The sequence below is a fragment of the Paramisgurnus dabryanus genome, chromosome 2 (genome assembly GCF_030506205.2).
Source record: "Paramisgurnus dabryanus chromosome 2, PD_genome_1.1, whole genome shotgun sequence".
NCBI classification, from domain to species: Eukaryota; Metazoa; Chordata; class Actinopteri; order Cypriniformes; family Cobitidae; genus Paramisgurnus; species Paramisgurnus dabryanus.
In genome coordinates, this window is record NC_133338.1 from 19,660,387 (window position 1) to 19,677,852 (window position 17,466).

Sequence of the window (17,466 nt, forward strand, 5' to 3'; positions counted from 1 at the left end):
AAACTTTTCCTCAGACTCTACAGCTGATGACATCATTTGACGCAATCCAATAAACAACCCTACACTATACTAGAACTCCAAAAAATGAAAATGCCAAGATTTCCTAAACTCACTTCATGTCACAAGCAACCCAAGTATGATAGTCAAGATCTAACTTGTGGAAATCTAATTCGTTGCATTTGCTGTTGTCTTGTTAGTGATTCATCTATTGAATGAACAGTCTGTCTTTAATTTCTTTGCCCTCAGGTAAAGCACAACAGGATGTTTGAAATGATTCAGTAATTCACATCCACTGACTAAGTACGAAGTTCACTGATTTAACGTTGAACTATTAATGTTATTGTGCAAACAACTTCTCAATACCAAGTTTTTGGATGTCAATAGCTGGGTTTCCATCGAAATGTGAAGTGAATCTTTTCAAAATTCAGAAAAAAGAAAAACAAACAAATGCAAATTAGGTTGCATTTCCATCAAGTTCTTCGAGGGAATGATGGTGGTATTGGAAACCTATAGTAACCAACGGTAAATAAAACAAGGCACGCTTAGAAAATAGAGACAGGACAGCATTTAGTTACAATTTGGCAAGTTATAAATTTACTAGCAGTGCAGCTTGTAATTGCCAATTTTTTGATGCAGGTATTATATCGACAACATCGAGCCCCATAAAGTAAAGACCACATCAGCTAATACAGCTAGAAGATCAGTCACGTGGGTTTAATATTCAATACGTCAGAATTTATTCGGCAAATGCGTTTCCATCTCCCATTATTCGCATTTACTCTTTTCACCAAAAACCACGTTAAAGCAACACCAAAGAGTTTTTTTACCTTAAAATAACGCTTCCAAAACAGTTTCAGTCGTTCATCCACTCTAAACAGGGTGAACAAACGTTTGGTAGTGGTCCTGTAGTCCGAGTGAATACTACAAAAACTTGCTTTACGGCAGACCTACAATCCAATCAGAGCCAGCTATGCCTCAGTATTTATGACAGTGGGTAATGGACAATTACGCTTCTAACCTGTAGGGGGAGCAAAGAGCCAAAACTCTTTGGTGTTGCTTTAAGCGAGTGTAAAAACGTTTTTACAAATTAAGTGATTTTTATTCAAAATTTGGCATTTCCATCACTCATTTCCCTATTGAGCTGGTTTAAGCTGGTCTCCCAGCTTGGTTTTATCTGGTATTGCTGGTAAAGCAAGCTGGTCTAGCTGTGTTTTGGGCTAGATGGACTTAGCTGGTAAGGCTGGAAGACCAGCTGACCCACCACCTTGACCAGCTTTGCCAGGCTGGGAGGACCAGCTTAAACCAGCTACTGCCACCTTAAACCAGCTACCAGCTTATGCTGGTCTAAACTGGATGTTTCAGTAGGGATCTTATGCGTTACTTCAAAATTGTGCATAACAACAGTGTAATCGAGACCCAGTTTGAATATGTTTCCTACCTCATCATAAAACTCTGGACACTGATTGTGATGCAGAACAGCAGCAAAAGCAGTAGTGGTGAACAGCGCCTCCCCTGGTTTGCCGTAGATGCACTAAAAGCAAAGAGTGGTCAATCAAACACTACCCATACACTGCAACACATATAAAATATTAAAGTACACATTAGAGCAAACACTCACCTTTAAGGGACCAGCCCCTTCTTCATCTGAATCCTTGAACTGAACACACACTGCTATGTTACGAGCCTGGAAGAACAACAACAAGCAGTTATTATTTGTACCACTTACCAACAAAACTAGAAAATAAATTAATTTATATAAAATAACAAATGTATAATATTATAGAAATTAATATTACATTAAAATGAAAACCTGTTCAGAGAACTGACATTAATCTGAACAATTTGTTCCCTTTCAATACGGTTCACTTCGCATTGCGTCAGTTAGCTGACGCTATGGGGGGGAAACTCCTGTTTACTCCGTGACTGAAGCCTATTGGTTAACGTCTGTACAAAGTACAGACCAATGACGTTTGAACCCGCGCGCGGGAAGAACACGTCCCTATATAAGCGCGGTTCAATCGTCAGGAGCTCATTATTTTCTCCTTCAGCGCGAACCTCTCGCTGCTCCGAAGAAAAAGAAGAAGCCTTACCTCGCCGTTGACAAAAGCCCTGCAGCGGATTCCAGGCCTAGCGTCTTCCCCTGCCGTTTTCCGGCTGAGAACCGAAGATAGCAGAGTCCAGGTCTAGCGTCTTCCCCTGCCGCTTTCCGGCCGAGAACCGAAGATAGCCTTCGCTTGCCGTGGTACGAGCCCTGTGCAGCGGACACACACCTGACGAGGTCTCCCCTGCGGCCGCCCGGTAAGATCAATATTTTTAATATAAAGCTATAAGCTAAAAGAGCAGGCGCTGTTGTAATAGCGTCCAGCACAGCGGCTCGGTGAGCCTCTCTGCTATGAATTTCCTCCGAGCGCGTTACCGGTCTGGCACCTCCCACGCCGGGACCGCGCTTATGCTTTGGTTGTCTTATCCATGTTTCGTGCTCCCCCTGCTGTTCCTCTCTCGCCGGGATGAACACACGGCGAGCCATGAGACTAGATGGATGCATAGACAAGCACACACGGACTAACCCCCCCTGTGTTCTGTCACACCGCAACCGTTCATGCTTACAGAGTCCCTTCGCTCCTCTCACATTCAGTGGCGAGATCTCTGGCACATATATTAATCCCCCGAGTGCATCGGGTGATACCGTCACGACGCATGGCTGTTCTGTCTGTGTTGCTGCTCCCCTCTGCCGTTCCTCTCTTGTTGAGATGAACAAGCGGGGAACCGTAGACCTGGATAGATGCATACGACAAGCAAACACGGGCGGTCTGCCCCTGTCTCTGTCATAGCACAGCCACTCGTGCTCCACGCTCGCGGAGTCCCTCGCTCCTTTCCCCACAGTGGTGAGGTCTCTTAACGGCTTAGCTAGCACGCGGTATTACGGCTCGCTGCCTCTAAATGCAGCTGTCCAGTGTTCAACGATTACAGAGCTTCATGCCCCTCCCCTCCTGGAGCGGCGCGATCTCATTCGTCTGCTCGATAGGGCCGATTCGCCGCTATTGGAGCACCAAGAACACTCATTATAAGAGAGCTTCATGCCCCTCCCCTCCTGGAGCGGCACGATCTCATTCGTCTGCTCGATAAGGCGGACACGCCTCTATTGGAGCGCTAAAACACTTATTATAGAGCTTTACTGGCCTGAGCCGATCTCACTTCAGATAGCTCATTCTTCGTCTGCCTGGTAATTTCTCTCTGGTTTAGACGGAATCAGAGGCAGAACGAATTTGTTTATAATATACTGAGGCCCGAATACCTCCCTTTATTCAGTCCCGTCCTATATCAGTGCGCTGAATATTGGTACATTCTTATATATATACCCAGTTTTTCTGCCCTTTTAATAAACGGCAAAACCGCGGGCCTCACGGCAGACTTCCTCTCTGCGATGGGTTCAGTCTGACATTAAACCACCTAGACATATTACCCTGCTCCGTGAGCCGTTCGGTCACCGTCACTACTGAGGCTTGTGCACCTGAACGGCTGAGCTCTGGTCTCCGCAGCACAGCTGCATCAATAGAGAACGAAACTGTCTGGGAGAAAAGGGGTTATGTCGCGCCTCGGCTGGACTGCCCTGAAATGTTTTCTGTGTGCTGTTTATCCAAACATACTGTGTAATACTGTCGGCTATGCGACCTCACTATAGTGGCGAACGGTATTTAATTCCTCTAAAAAGAGTAATTTCCGTGCTTACTATACTGTGTATTGACACCCACGGTTGTACGGTGTCTCTAAACACTTTATCGCCTTACTGACAAGCAATCAGTAATACGCACACACGGCCCGCTGTCCATAATTCTATCGACGCTTGCCGAAAAAACCCCGGTTTGGCCATATACTGTGTATTGACACCCCACGACTGTACGGTGTCTCTAACACCTTTCTGCCAAATTCGCTCGCAGCCCACCTCAGTTTCTTCGCTACGATGCTGATGGCGCAAACGAGCACGGTCTTACGGCTGTTATTCTCTCTTCCTAGAGGAAGGACAGCCTCAGACTTTTGCATGGCTCCAAGCGTTTGAATCGCGCCCTCTCCGGACGGCCACTCAAAGGCTTACAGCCAAGCGGTTTATGACGTTTTTCGGCCATATAGCTGATTTATATTAGCGGATCCGAAGACGCTCACACCTCCGCTCCAATACTCGGAGATATTAAGGGTAATATCAACCTCAAGTGAGCTTGCTACCCGCCACATTAAGTTTCAAAGCTTAAAGCGCGCGCACAGTCAGACGCGCGCGGCATCTCGTTTAAGACGGGCACACGTACCCCTCTAACGAGCCTCAGAAAGCTGAATATCGTGGCATTCTGTTCATAAGTCCACTTCAGTTTGACTAAGCAAAGGTCCCGCCCCGAGCTGATGGCCAGGAAGCTTGCTTAAGTTACACACGGCTGCATGAAGTGCTGTCATTACGAGCTAGCCCAGCATTTGCTGTGGGTTGAACACGCTTTACGACGGCAATCAGCCTTCGGCGCGTGGAACGCCGTTTGTCTCATATAAATCACCTTAAACTGTGAATACGGTACATTAAGAGGATGATTTAGCACTGCAGCACTCTCGACCGTGTTATTGTGATAATGGTGGTTTCATTATTTACCGAACCAGACTGAGATCTCGCCCCCTGAACAAGCTGACGAGTCATCTCCTTTATAAACTCATTGCATCGCTTTATAAGCTATGTTTAATCAGAGTGATACGCATCTCATGCTTAAACTACCAATATTAACCCATTACGATGGGCGTGCGGAGATGGCATCCGTGGGACACGACCTACATTACGTGCCTTATGACACATTGACACAAGCTGCTAGGACCCCTTTCACGAGGCGTCCTTATGCAAAGTCTGATCCATTCTGTCTAGTGACGTTTGAAAGTCAAAACCCCCCGCGAATCGCCGGTGGAACACTTTTCTCCTCACTACAGAGGCACGGCGGCTCTCTCCCCTACCTATATCTATGTGGCCGTGATAACAGCGAACCACGCTTTTACGACCGACCATTCATTTAATTCACAAGCCTGTCATCTCTCAGATGCGGACGGCGGCGGTAACAGCGAACCATGCTTTTACGGCTGGCCATTCACTTTATTCATAAGCCTGTCATTTCTCAGATGCGGACGGTGCCCGAGGCACAGCGCTCTGGAACTGTCCAAGGTCCTGTATGACACATACGTCTGACGTACATCAGACGATCAGCTGTTCATCTGCGTCACAGATCACTCACTAGAGCACCTGTCAATACAGGCTGTTTATGGATCGTTGACGTTATCACCTCCCTTGACAATTATGCTCACTTGTCTTAGAGCATGGGCATGGTCTTAGAGGTTTCTCATTTGACAATTGTGACACGGCCGGCTGGTCCCCGCCGTCCACGTTGTCAGTTTACAGCTTCGACATCCCTGCTTCGCGCACTACTGAGGTTTGTTGCATTAAAGGTGCGCCCATTACTGTAGCTCACCTGTATGCACGATATGGTTTTTAATTATATGCGTCCACCGTGCGCTTAGAGAAGCTCACATGTACACGCTATAACATTTTGGTATACAATAAGATGCGCTTGGGAAAGCTCACCTGTATACACAGCTGTGTTATGCTTTGTGACACATACATTGTTGTTCATCTGTGTACGTTCACGGTGCGTTGGGTGCCCACCGTTACGTTCATCAATCATATCTGTACACATTCACGGCGCGTTCTGTGCACTGATTTATCTATACGCATTCACGGTGCACTGAAGAGTTCACCCGTGTGCGAACAATTTATTATCAGAACACATGACGGCGCGCTCGAGAATCTTGCCGGCCTGTGCATTATAACACTCTGATTCATCTATATGCATTCACGATGTATTCAAGTGTTCACCTGTGCCCGTGCAATTTATAGTCAATACACATTTATGGCGCGCTTGGAAAGCTCACCGATCTGTGCACTATAATACTACCTATATGCATCCCGATGCGCTCGAGGGTGCACCTGGGTTCACACTATTGTGGTATCTGTATAATCCCACGCTACGAACCGTTCTGCCGCATATTATAGTCAGATCGGCCGTTCGTGAGCTTCGCAGATCACTCACTACACGTATGTCTGTTGCTTACAGTGGTTATTTAGATGGATCGTTGAAACCATCGCACTGGCTCACGCCCCTCTATGAGCTATGTCCTATATAGAGCCCACTCTGTGCGAGTTTGGCTTCTTCATGAACTTGGTCTACAGGGGTATCTATATCTATATTTGATATCTGCTACGCGGCCGGCTGGTCTTCGCCGTCTACGTTGTCAGATTGTACAGCTTAGACGTCCCTGCCCTACGAGCGCAGGTTCTCTCGGCTCAATCATGCACGCTCATGCGTTTTATGTGTACACCACGGTGCGCTCAGCGAGCTCACCAACGTGACTCTGAATTTACTTATCTCGCACAGCCGCGGCGCGCTCGGTACCTCGCCGTCTTGTGCTATGTTATGTGCCCCCGGTGCGTTTAAAACCCCACCGTGTGCGCGTCAACAATTTATATGGTGCTTACACATTTGCTTTTAAAGCTGTGAATATGCCGGGTATAGGGCCACACGCAGTGTCTCTCCGGTAAGGCACTTCAGTACGTTGTGTATGCACGGCGTGATGGGATTACGTTCCCCCATAGCGTCAGCTAACTGACGCAATGCGAAGTGAACCGTATTGAAAGGGAACGCTTAGGTTACTCACGTAACCCCGGTTCCCTGAAATAACGGGAACGAAGCATTGCGTCTCTTGCCGTGCTACAAACGTCTACGCAGCGAGTGTTATTCGGCTGCGCGCTTCAGTCGAATAATAATGAGCTCCTGACGATTGAACCGCGCTTATATAGGGACGCGTTCCTCCCGCGCGCGGGTTCAAACGTCATTGGTCTGTACTTTGTACAGACGTTAACCAATAGGCTTCAGTCACGGAGTAAACAGGAGTTTCCCCCCCATAGCGTCAGCTAACTGACGCAATGCTTCGTTCCCGTTATTTCAGGGAACCGGGGTTACGTGAGTAACCTAAGCGTTTTCTTGATCATTTGGTGATTCAGGCAGGCTGAAAATTCACAATGTCCCATACACACAGAGATAAATGACAAATGTTTTGGTAGCATCTCTTTGCTTGCAAGAGGCAGACATTCATCCAAAAGGCAAATGATGCTGAGCATTCCAGCAATGAGGGAGTAAGCAATTAACCTAAGGTTTGTGCAACTGAAGATCTTCAGTGAATTGATAATGAACAGAATCCTGGGGGATTTTGACAAAGGCTCATGTTTGAAAACATGTAGGCAGACATTGTAACTGCTCTCAGGGGCTCTCTTGTTGTCTTACCACCACCCACAGCTCTCTAGTTATACTAATTAAAGATTGTGCTTTGTAAAGTGTGAGGAATCTCGCCTTGGCAAAGGTCTTTTGATTGTCGTATTTGAGCTGCTGGGGATAAACGTAGAGATGATTCTTGTAGACGGTGAATGGGTGGTTGTATTTGGCCTCTTCCGGGACAAACTCTTCCACTTCCACGGACACCTTCTCACATTGCTCTTCAAACGGCTTTACCGCGATATAAGAGGGCGTGACAGAGTCTATAAAGATTAAAACAAACTGTTGATACTTCAAATACATACTGTACATCTTTATTATTTACTTAGGTATACTGTAAGACTTTACATGTATGTAAAAATCTTAATTACGTGTTTTATAGATGTGTGACCCGGGCCAATAAAACCAGTTAATACATCAAGCTGAGTAAATAAGCTTTCCATTGATGTATGATTTGTTAGGATAGGACAATATTTGGCTGAGATACAACTATTGAAAATCTGGAATCTGAGGGTGCAAAAAATCTTAATTTTGAGAAAATCGCCTTTAAAGTTGTCCAAATGAAACTGCATCCACTCACAAAAATAAAATTTTCAATATAATTACGGTAGGAAATAATCTTTATATAATATCCTAATGATTTAAATGATTAAAAAAAAAGATTTTGATCCGTATAATGTATTTTTGGCTTTTGCTACAAATAAACCTGTGCTTCTAAGACTGGTTTTGTGGTCCAGGGTCACATTTATTAAAGAAATTTGCCAAAATGGCATGCGCTTATATAATAGAAAACATACTCACTTGACAGATCTGGTGGTACACACTCAACTGTGATATTAATTTGTCCAGGGATTATCTGCAGTTTGTTCTTCTCTGGTCTATGAAGAAGTATGGCTTTAAAATATTACACTCAACAGTAGTAACACAAGCATATCTGACCATTTTGTACCAAAGAGGCTAACAAATTACTTAAAGGACAAGTTCGGTATTTTACACTTGAAGCCCTGTTTTCAGATTGTTAATGATTAAATAGAACGGTTTTGACTGAAATTTGGACATATGATGCTGGCCCGAGAATTTTCGGGTGTTTGTTGTATCACCTTCCACTTCTACAATGGCTGCATAGGTGCACTGGAACAATCCTTCCTAAAATGCATTAAACTTTCGTTTACAAAGACGTAAGACTCACCAAGTTATCAGGGGTGTTCACTGATATGCTCACACAAAAATCGCTGCAAAAGATGCTTTCCAACAGGTTTTATCGTAGTTTTGGTCCAACTCCATTGACTTGTATTAGATGTGCTGTGAGGTACGGTATTACTCCGCGCCGGAAACGTTGTTTGTATTCTTGCAATTGGCAAAGGTGGATTATCGCCACCAACTGGACTGGAGTGTCTATTATTCAAGCTCTCAACGGAAGAATATACGGGTGTGAGGCGTTTAAAAAAATAGGTCCACAAGCTTACAATGAATGGTAAAACAGCTTTTGCAGCGATTTTTGTGTGAGCATATCAGTGAACACCCCTGACTACTCTGTGAGTTTCATGTCTTTGTAAACAAAAGTTTAATGCATTTTAGGAAGGATTGTTCCAATGCACCTATAAACCCATTGTAGAGGTGGGGGCTGATACAACAGAAACCAAAAAATTCTCGGGCCAGCATCATATGTCCAAATTTCAGTCAAAAACGTTCTATTTCATCATAAACAATCTGAAAACAGGGCTTTAAGTGTAAAATACCGAACTTGTCCTTTAATATGTTTTAAAGCATATTTCAGGGTCACTATATACATTCACCTAAAGGATTATTAGGAACACCATACTAATACTGTGTTTGACCCCCTTTCGCCTTCAGAACTGCCTTAATTCTATGTAGCATTGATTCAACAAGGTGCTGAAAGCATTCTTTAGAAATGTTGGCCCATATTGATAGGATAGCATCTTGCAGTTGATGGAGATTTGTGGGATGCACATCCAGGGCACGAAGCTCCCGTTCCACCACATCCCAAAGATGCTCTTTTGGGTTGAGATCTGGTGACTGTGGGGGCCATTTTAGTACAGTGAACTCATTGTCATGTTCAAGAAACCAATTTGAAATGATTCGAGCTTTGTGACATGGTGCATTATGGTGCACAATGCTCAGGTACTCTGTGGCTGTGACACATTTGGCACTAAGGGGCCTAAAGTCTGTCAAGAAAACATCCCCCACACCATTACACCATTGCATTAATGAGAAATTGAACAGGTGTTTCTAATAATCCTTTAGGTGAGTGTATACAGCAGTGGCGAACCGTGGGTACTTCAGCTGGGCCTTCAAAATATGCAATGAAGTGCAAATGCCTCTCCATCCATAATACTAGGCTATTCGTATTATCGTTAAATCATACAGTGAACGTGTAAAAATTCTGAGCACGCAAAGTTAAATTACAGAATGGGCATTGTCTGCCTTTAAATGCAGTTTTAAAGTTTAAAATTACTTTAATCTAACTGATAAACACAAATACAGATTCTGCTGCTCTGTAATGACAGGGGCTCTGTAAATTTGCATTTAACAAGCTTAAATTATGTTCTTTAATTTATTTTTTATTTTTGGGAAATATATATTTTGCTGTCGGATACCTTGTTAATCTTTTTCATAAGGGGAAATATAGCACCCTGCGTTCTCAGTGCACCTCCTTGTGGCTTATAACTGTTGTTATAAGATATCCAGGGCTCGCAAAATCGCTAGCCAGAGCCCCGAGGTCCCGGGGCTATTGCGAATTCTTGTCGGGCTACCAAAATGTATTTCCGCCCTGCCCATCGGGTATAGCGAGGTAAAAAATATTTTTCGCATTCGCTCAGATTTAGTTAGGAAATTATGTAATTCGGCGTCGTCTGTCAGTCATTGCTATCCTCACGTAACAAGTGAAACTGTCAGGAAGTAAAAGTATAATTAAACCCATTATTTTTCTCGTGTTCGCGTCATATGCACAGGCTCCTCTGCACGCGCTTCTCCCAGCTGTGCTCTTCACGAGTACGCACTTAAGTAATTTCGTTTTTACCTCAGCCCTATCAAGCTAGCCACAACGTCAATCACGTTTTCCGCCATTTACCTCAACCACTCTCACCGCAGAGATTCGGGCCATTAGACTGTATTAATATTAACGGTCTATGATCTTCGTCTTTGGTGTTTTACGGCAGCTCGCATCCAGTTTGTTAGCCTGACTACGTCAGACTTTGTACTTCCGCTAAATTTCATTACGCTTCTGTACTCAGTCTGAGATACCTCCCATTCAAACCGTTTTCCTCAGGTCTCAAAACAACCGGCGAATCAATGAACAGAGGGCGGGCTGAGAGCCGTGACGTAGACGCTAAGCGCCGAATGTACGGTTGTAGTTTGTAGTGGACATGGAGGCACAGAAAGCTATTTGCTCTGTTGTGGAGAACCGGCACTTGCCAACTTAATCCCGAACAAGAAAAGTGTTTGTTAAACATTTTGAATGGAGATTATGTTGTTGCCCTACTCCCGACAGGTTTTAGGAAAAGTTTCATTTATCAACTATTATCGATCGTCAGCGAGAAACTGTGTGCAGCACAGCTTGACGTGCACAACAATCGAGATATCATGGAAGGAAATTTCATTGTTCACAGTTAATGGTGGAGGACGCGTGGGCAAACATTCTTTGGTGACGTTCCTGATTAACCAGAAAAAAAGGTAGGAAGATTTAATTTATATGGTTATGGCCGTCTGGTGGAAGAGTTTGAGCGGAGAGAGGGGCGTTCCTCCACTTAGACGTGAGTGGAAAGACACCGTAAGGATAGTGTTCAACTAGCTCTGGCCCGATTTACTTTACATAATCTGCAGAAGTCGTTCATAGCCATGTTAACTTCGGTATTTCGCTCGATGGGTTTGTTTTCACATCATGCGTGTGTTTTACAGCAGAAATTTGATGCGGCTGAGCTGGCGCATAACGCACATCATATCCAAACGTTATGTGATTGGCTTACGTTTAGACCAATGATTTTAAACTTCAGACAAGCCCCTCCCATGAGAAGGAAAACGATTGTCAATTATGCCCAGCCAGACTCTGTCTATGAAGCGAAGCAAAATAGCAGAGGATGGTTCTACCAGGCTACCAGTTTGTTGCATGATTAGGACTTCATGAAGGCTTACAATGTTTTTATTTTTTGCCCGCCCACTTGAAATCAAAACGTGATTGGTCGATTTGCCCGTCACTCTCCACACCAAAACACATAGCTTGGCCTTCCCTGGGATTCATGAAGTCCTAACCAATGAATGAGCCAGCTAACCGGGCCTTAATAGAGACGGACGATTCTGATTGGATTAGATGTTTTCATGACATGAACCTGACAGTAAGCTTAACGTTAGAACATAGATGAGAGAAAATATATTACATGTATTGTATTGGATTGAATTAAATAGAAATAAAAAAATGTAAAAACATTTTTATTGAGTATTATTTATTTGTATTATTATAATAAAAAATCTTTTTATTAATTTTTTTAGGCCTTCTCTGAAGGCGTAGAAGGCCCTGAAGGTTCCCCACTGGTATACAGTATGCAGTACACATGGGTCACTCTATATAGGTAGTTAACACTCACTTTTTGAGATCTGTCAGCAGTTTGATGAGATCTTCAGTTGATATCTTGCTACTGTCTTGGCGGTACAGCGGAGAGAACTTCCCGTCCATTTCTAAACTGCCTTGAGCATCTCTAAACACCTGTCTGAAACCGAACACATGGGCATTAGGTCTTCAGCAACATAACTAAACATCAAGAAATACTGTATGTAAAGCATAACCTAAATATATACAAGGAGCGTAAAGCTATTCTGACTGAGAAGTAAGTGGACATAAGTTTAAAATGGCATGCAGCTGTACTCGATTAACAGAGACAATGTGATTGTTGTTATTCGTCCACTAAACCTGGGTGGTTTTTGTGTTGTTTTACCTGGCAGCCCAAGCGAAGGGCATCCGGTACTGGCCCAGCCGCTGACACGTCTGTTTGGCAGTCTTCAGGACCTTCTGTACCGTCTGATAATGTTTTACAAAATTATTTCAAGGGGAAACAAAACAGGTCAACTACTGTCCTATACTGATAGCAGGCTATAACAAATTTACAGATCCAACAAACATTGACATTATAATTTAGAGTAAATGCTTTGTGTTTGTTGGCATTTGTCAGATCAGTGTGAATCGGCCTTAATGTGATACTACAATAACAAAGCCATTAAGCCAATACACTTTTTAAATATGGCATTGTGTCCCTTACGTTTTTAATCCATCTTAAACTACCAGTTTATGTTATGGAACACTAGCAAACATTTTGTTAGACTGATGCTATGGCTAAGTTTTGTTTTAACAGTTCTCCTGGTGTTACATGTATTTGTTATTCAACAGCAGGGGCAAGAACAGACCTTGCTCATGTCTGAGGTCTTAATGTAGGGCTCAGCGCAGTGGGTGATCCCGTTCTGTAAAACCTTCTCCACCCGTGCCAGCAGGAAGATGTCTGGGTGAGGGTTGGTAACTGAGAAGATTCCCTAAAGAAGCACAAAAAAATACATGGTGAGTAAAATCATTTTCTGACCACTGATATTTCTATTGTTTACACAAATACATCTCAGACAGTGCACAGCATATATTGTATACTACTATTTAAAAACTAGATATTGCTAGCTGTGGATATTATTTCTGGGTCCCACACTGGAAATGGTCATGTATGATGCAACGCATTGTGGGATAGTATAGAAAAAAATATGATTAGATTGTTAAGCAGTGCTTGGACAAGAGGTGTACACCGTATTTTTGATAAAGTATCAGTGGGCCACCCTCTCAAATGGGAAGTTGGAAACCTTAAAATCACAGGCTGCTTTAAATACTGTAGGCCCCTCGGGTCCAGTTCTATATAATTACATGGAACCATGGCATTCATAATGTATAGAGCGACAGAACCCATAACAACCTAAACAGTTTGTTGCTAAACTTTCTTCATTCTCTTCGGTAAATGTGTGCATGTCCTTTCTTTTCTTCCTCTTATACAAATAAATATAATCTTGACAGCACGCTGTGTTGATCTGAGCCTTGTAGAGCAGCAGTTCCAGTAAAGCCACGTCACATTTCCCAGACAGCCAACAGAGGCTTGAGGCCGTCATGGAATTGGCAATGATTTAGTGTGTAACGCTGGTGCTATAAAAACACTGCTGTGCTGATAGTTATGCCCTCCCTACAGAAGAACTGTGAACAGCAGTACTGCTGTGCTCATCTGGGGATATACAGGATCTGATATACACAAACAACTGTTCAAAACAATGTTAAATGCAAATAACCATAGTATAATAAAATTTATCTGCTTTCCCAAAATGCTTTCCATATCTTTTGTTGTTGGCATTACATAATGTGCGTCAAACCAATTTAATGCAAATTTAATGTCTAGTTTATTGTTTGTTCCATTCCTTTGATTTTTAATCACCCTTGTGATGTTTCTGCGATTACAAAATTGTGTTTTTTTATTTTATTTTTCAGATTGTTTCATGGTAATAATTTTGTATGTTTTAAGGGTCTATACAGTTGATTATTATTTGAATGAATTTTGAAAGATAGTTTTGACCGTATATGACAATCAATATTACTGTATATTTACATTTAGCTGATTCCTTTTATTAAAGCAACCTACAAAATTGTGTTTTTTTATTTTATTTTTCAGATTGTTTCATGGTAATAATTTTGTATGTTTTTAGGTCTATACAGTTGATTATTATTTGAATGAATTTTGAAAGATAGTTTTGAACGTATATAACAATCAATAATACTGTATATTTACATTTAGCTGATTCCTTTTATTAAAGCAACCTAAAAAAATTGAAAAGAGCAACAAAGCAAATCATCCAAGGGAGGCCAAGTCCAAGATAAAACCAGTTAACCACTAATGTACAGTAAATCAAGCCCAGACACATGAATACATACCTACAAAGATTTATATACAAGAATCAGGTACAAGAATCCATCCGTAAAACCAATCTTCTATACCTAAGATTAAAGTTCACCCAAAAAAAAAAAAAAATTCTGCCATAATTTACTCTCTCCCATGTTGTTACAAACCTGTATAAATTAATTTTTTCTCATTAACATGAAGGAAGATATTTTGAGGAATTTTTGAAACCAAACCAATCATGGGGCCCATTTACTTCCATAGTATTCTTGGATGACTGCACGAAGTCTGTGAGGTGCCCACCAGAGCACATTCTATAAATAGCCTCAAGTTTAATATTTATTTATTACATATTTCTATATTAGCTTGGCTTCTTTTAACATTTTAAACAATGATAAAACATTTTAACAAGTAAAATTTAAATACCAAGTAAAACAAAAGGTTTTGTGTAGACTACATAAAAAATGCCCTTCAAATTGTTTTATCCATTGAGGTAGCCCTTGCTCATAAAAAGGTTGGAGACCCCAAAGCTTACTGCCTACAATTTCTGACAGACTTAAATAACTAAACTATAAAAATGTGATTTCCATTTAAATGCCTTAAGCTTAATAGTAATTTTGTGTGAAAGTCAGTTGGAGACACAATGTTTGGATGGCACAAGCAGAAATGCAATGATAAGAAACTGTGACAGACGTCTTTTTACAGCCATCTTTTAGCCCGGCAATCTCCATAAATGTGCAACATTTAAGCCATATTGACTACCCTATCAGACGCAGAAATAGCATCCTCAGCAATGCTGCACAATGCTTCAAAAGGCAGGGTTGCCAGATCTTTACAGAAAAATTCTGCACATCGCTGATTTCAAAAGGTGAACAGAATGAATGAGTTTTTGTCACAATGTAATAAGGAAATCTTTAGTGGTGCTTGCAAAGACTGCTGATGATGGAAGATAAAACAGGCAAAAGACACAAAGCCATGTCCAAGATAATATATACATGAGGTTGAGATTTTTAATTGGACCAATAAGCAGCCACCAAGCAACCACCACACGAAACAATGTCCCAGCAAAATGTAATATGCAGGATAGCGATATGCTAAACACTTACCAAACACATTGCCCTGAGAAACACTTATAGTGTGGCAGCAAGGAGGATACCACTCACATTTTTTTACTTCACAAATAAATAAATAAATAAATATTTATAAATAAATATTTATAAATAAATAAATATTTATAAATAAATAAATATTTATAAATAAATAAATAAATAAATAAATATTTATAAATAAATAAATAAATATTTATAAATAAATATTTATAAATAAATAAATATTTATAAATAAATAAATATTTATAAATAAATAAATAAATAAATATTTATAAATAAATATTTATAAATAAATAAATAAATAAATAGCAGACAACTTGTATCCTTATTGAGGATTATTCTTTTTCCTACTGTGGAAGTCATTGGGGAACAAAATCGGTTTGGTTTTCAAACAGAATATAGGGTCTAGCTTCTTCAAGTCCAAAGAATGTGATTTTTGTACTGAAGTATGACGAATGTGAAGGCACAAAGCAGAGCAAAATATTAGTTTAACACTACGCTGATACTCTCTTCTGAATGCAGAGGAGTGGTTACGTTAAAAGAAGCTAGTTATTTTGGTTTGTAAAGTTTTAGATTTGGATATTTCTCTTGCAGCATTGCATTGATTAAGCTCAGAAGGCCTTTATTTATCCCCCTTGATTTTGCGAAGGATGGATGCACATTCTTTGGACTTGAATGAACTGGACCCTATATTCATCCGTCATAAAGATTGGAAGAGCTACATTTTCAAACATATCTGAATATGTGTTTGCATGAAAAAATGATGGACATATAACTTGGATGGGGTTGATGGTGAGTTAATCATGGGGTAATTCAAACTATCGTTTTAAACACAAATAAACGTTTGTGAAATGTATTTTCATAAACATTTTTCTCGCTTTTACTTTTAAAATATGTTAGTTTCAAGATTTTCTTGCCTGTTTGGGAAAGCGCAAGAGAGATTCCGAAACCCGCTGGAGAACTGGCAGGCCGTGTCCATTTCCCCTGACTGCTTCACTGCCATCTCCTGCTTCAGATTCTGTCGGTGTCTGAGGAGAACTTTCTAGAAGCATCTCCCTCACGCATGGTGGATTGAGGTCAACATGGAAGTCTGCAGAGATCTTACAGCCTCTGGACAAATCAAACAGTGCTAGGCTAATGAAGAACGGCTCAACCTGGAAAACAGAAGAGTAGAATGAATGAGTATTGAGTTATAAAACCTTACTGACATATTTAGTCTGGGCACCTTGATTTAAAAACACAGAGGTTAAGCCTAGTTCTGGACTAAACTGAATGTTTGAGCTGTCTTATCTAACAACAGCTTGCATAGACATACCTTAAACAATTCAGTGTTATTTTGTCTTTAGATACACACCAGTAATGTTTTGTAAGAAATGTTTGTAAAAACGACTTAAATGTCCTAATGTAACTAAGGCCTAGTCTTGGCTTAATCTAAACACTGTCCGGGACACCGCCCCAAAAAGTAAACCAAAGATTTTACATTTGATGCTGTTTCTAAAGATGATCACAACTGCCACCATGCAGTTTATGCCAGTCTAACTAAAACAACAAGACAATCTGTATAGAAAACATAACATACAGAACACAGAGCTGCACAAAAATCCTCCACAAAATTGGAATCCCTGTCATTTGCAGTACTTGTGCATCATGTTCATTCGATTCTGAACAATTCCGCTAAACAATTCTGCTCCCAAAAATCAATGCAGAAGATGAACACAAAAGTGCAGATTTAGGGGTCGATGACACCAAATGCATTTTTGGCAGTTGCAGGCGCCTTTTTGAATGATTTTTTATGGGCAGTGAGCGAATGTGCGCTGTTTATGTGCGCCAAGCGCCTCGCGGTTTTTGCCGCTGGCCACAGCACGTGCTTTTGAAGGAATGTGAGAGCGGAAAAGCGCCTGACGTCATTCGTGTCTTTCCACTGTCCAATAGAATGAGGGGAGAGGGGGGCCTTTCGTTGTGGTGACGAAAGTTTACAGTTGTTTGGATCAACCGAACTCCACTCACTCACCCTCTTCTGTGTTTTTGTGCAAATCTCACCTTCATCAAGGTCAGAGCAAGTGTCCTCTTTTTAAAGTTTCTGCT

General features: G+C 41.5%; 1 protein-coding gene across 2 annotated transcripts in view; it reads right to left on the reverse strand.

Annotated features, from left to right (window-relative positions):
- The window catches only part of dock11 (dedicator of cytokinesis 11), a 107,824-nt gene that overhangs the window by 61,528 nt on the left and 28,830 nt on the right, over nucleotides 1–17,466 (reverse strand). For both annotated transcript variants that reach the window (XM_065275518.2, XM_065275515.2), the window contains exons 12-19: nucleotides 16,299–16,535; nucleotides 12,762–12,884; nucleotides 12,296–12,378; nucleotides 11,948–12,070; nucleotides 8,148–8,224; nucleotides 7,425–7,609; nucleotides 1,619–1,684; nucleotides 1,439–1,531 (exon numbers count right to left, since the gene is read on the reverse strand). In XM_065275518.2, the coding sequence (XP_065131590.1) occupies nucleotides 1,439–1,531; nucleotides 1,619–1,684; nucleotides 7,425–7,609; nucleotides 8,148–8,224; nucleotides 11,948–12,070; nucleotides 12,296–12,378; nucleotides 12,762–12,884; nucleotides 16,299–16,535 (987 nt within the window). The remainder of the gene's footprint in view (nucleotides 1–1,438; nucleotides 1,532–1,618; nucleotides 1,685–7,424; nucleotides 7,610–8,147; nucleotides 8,225–11,947; nucleotides 12,071–12,295; nucleotides 12,379–12,761; nucleotides 12,885–16,298; nucleotides 16,536–17,466) is intronic.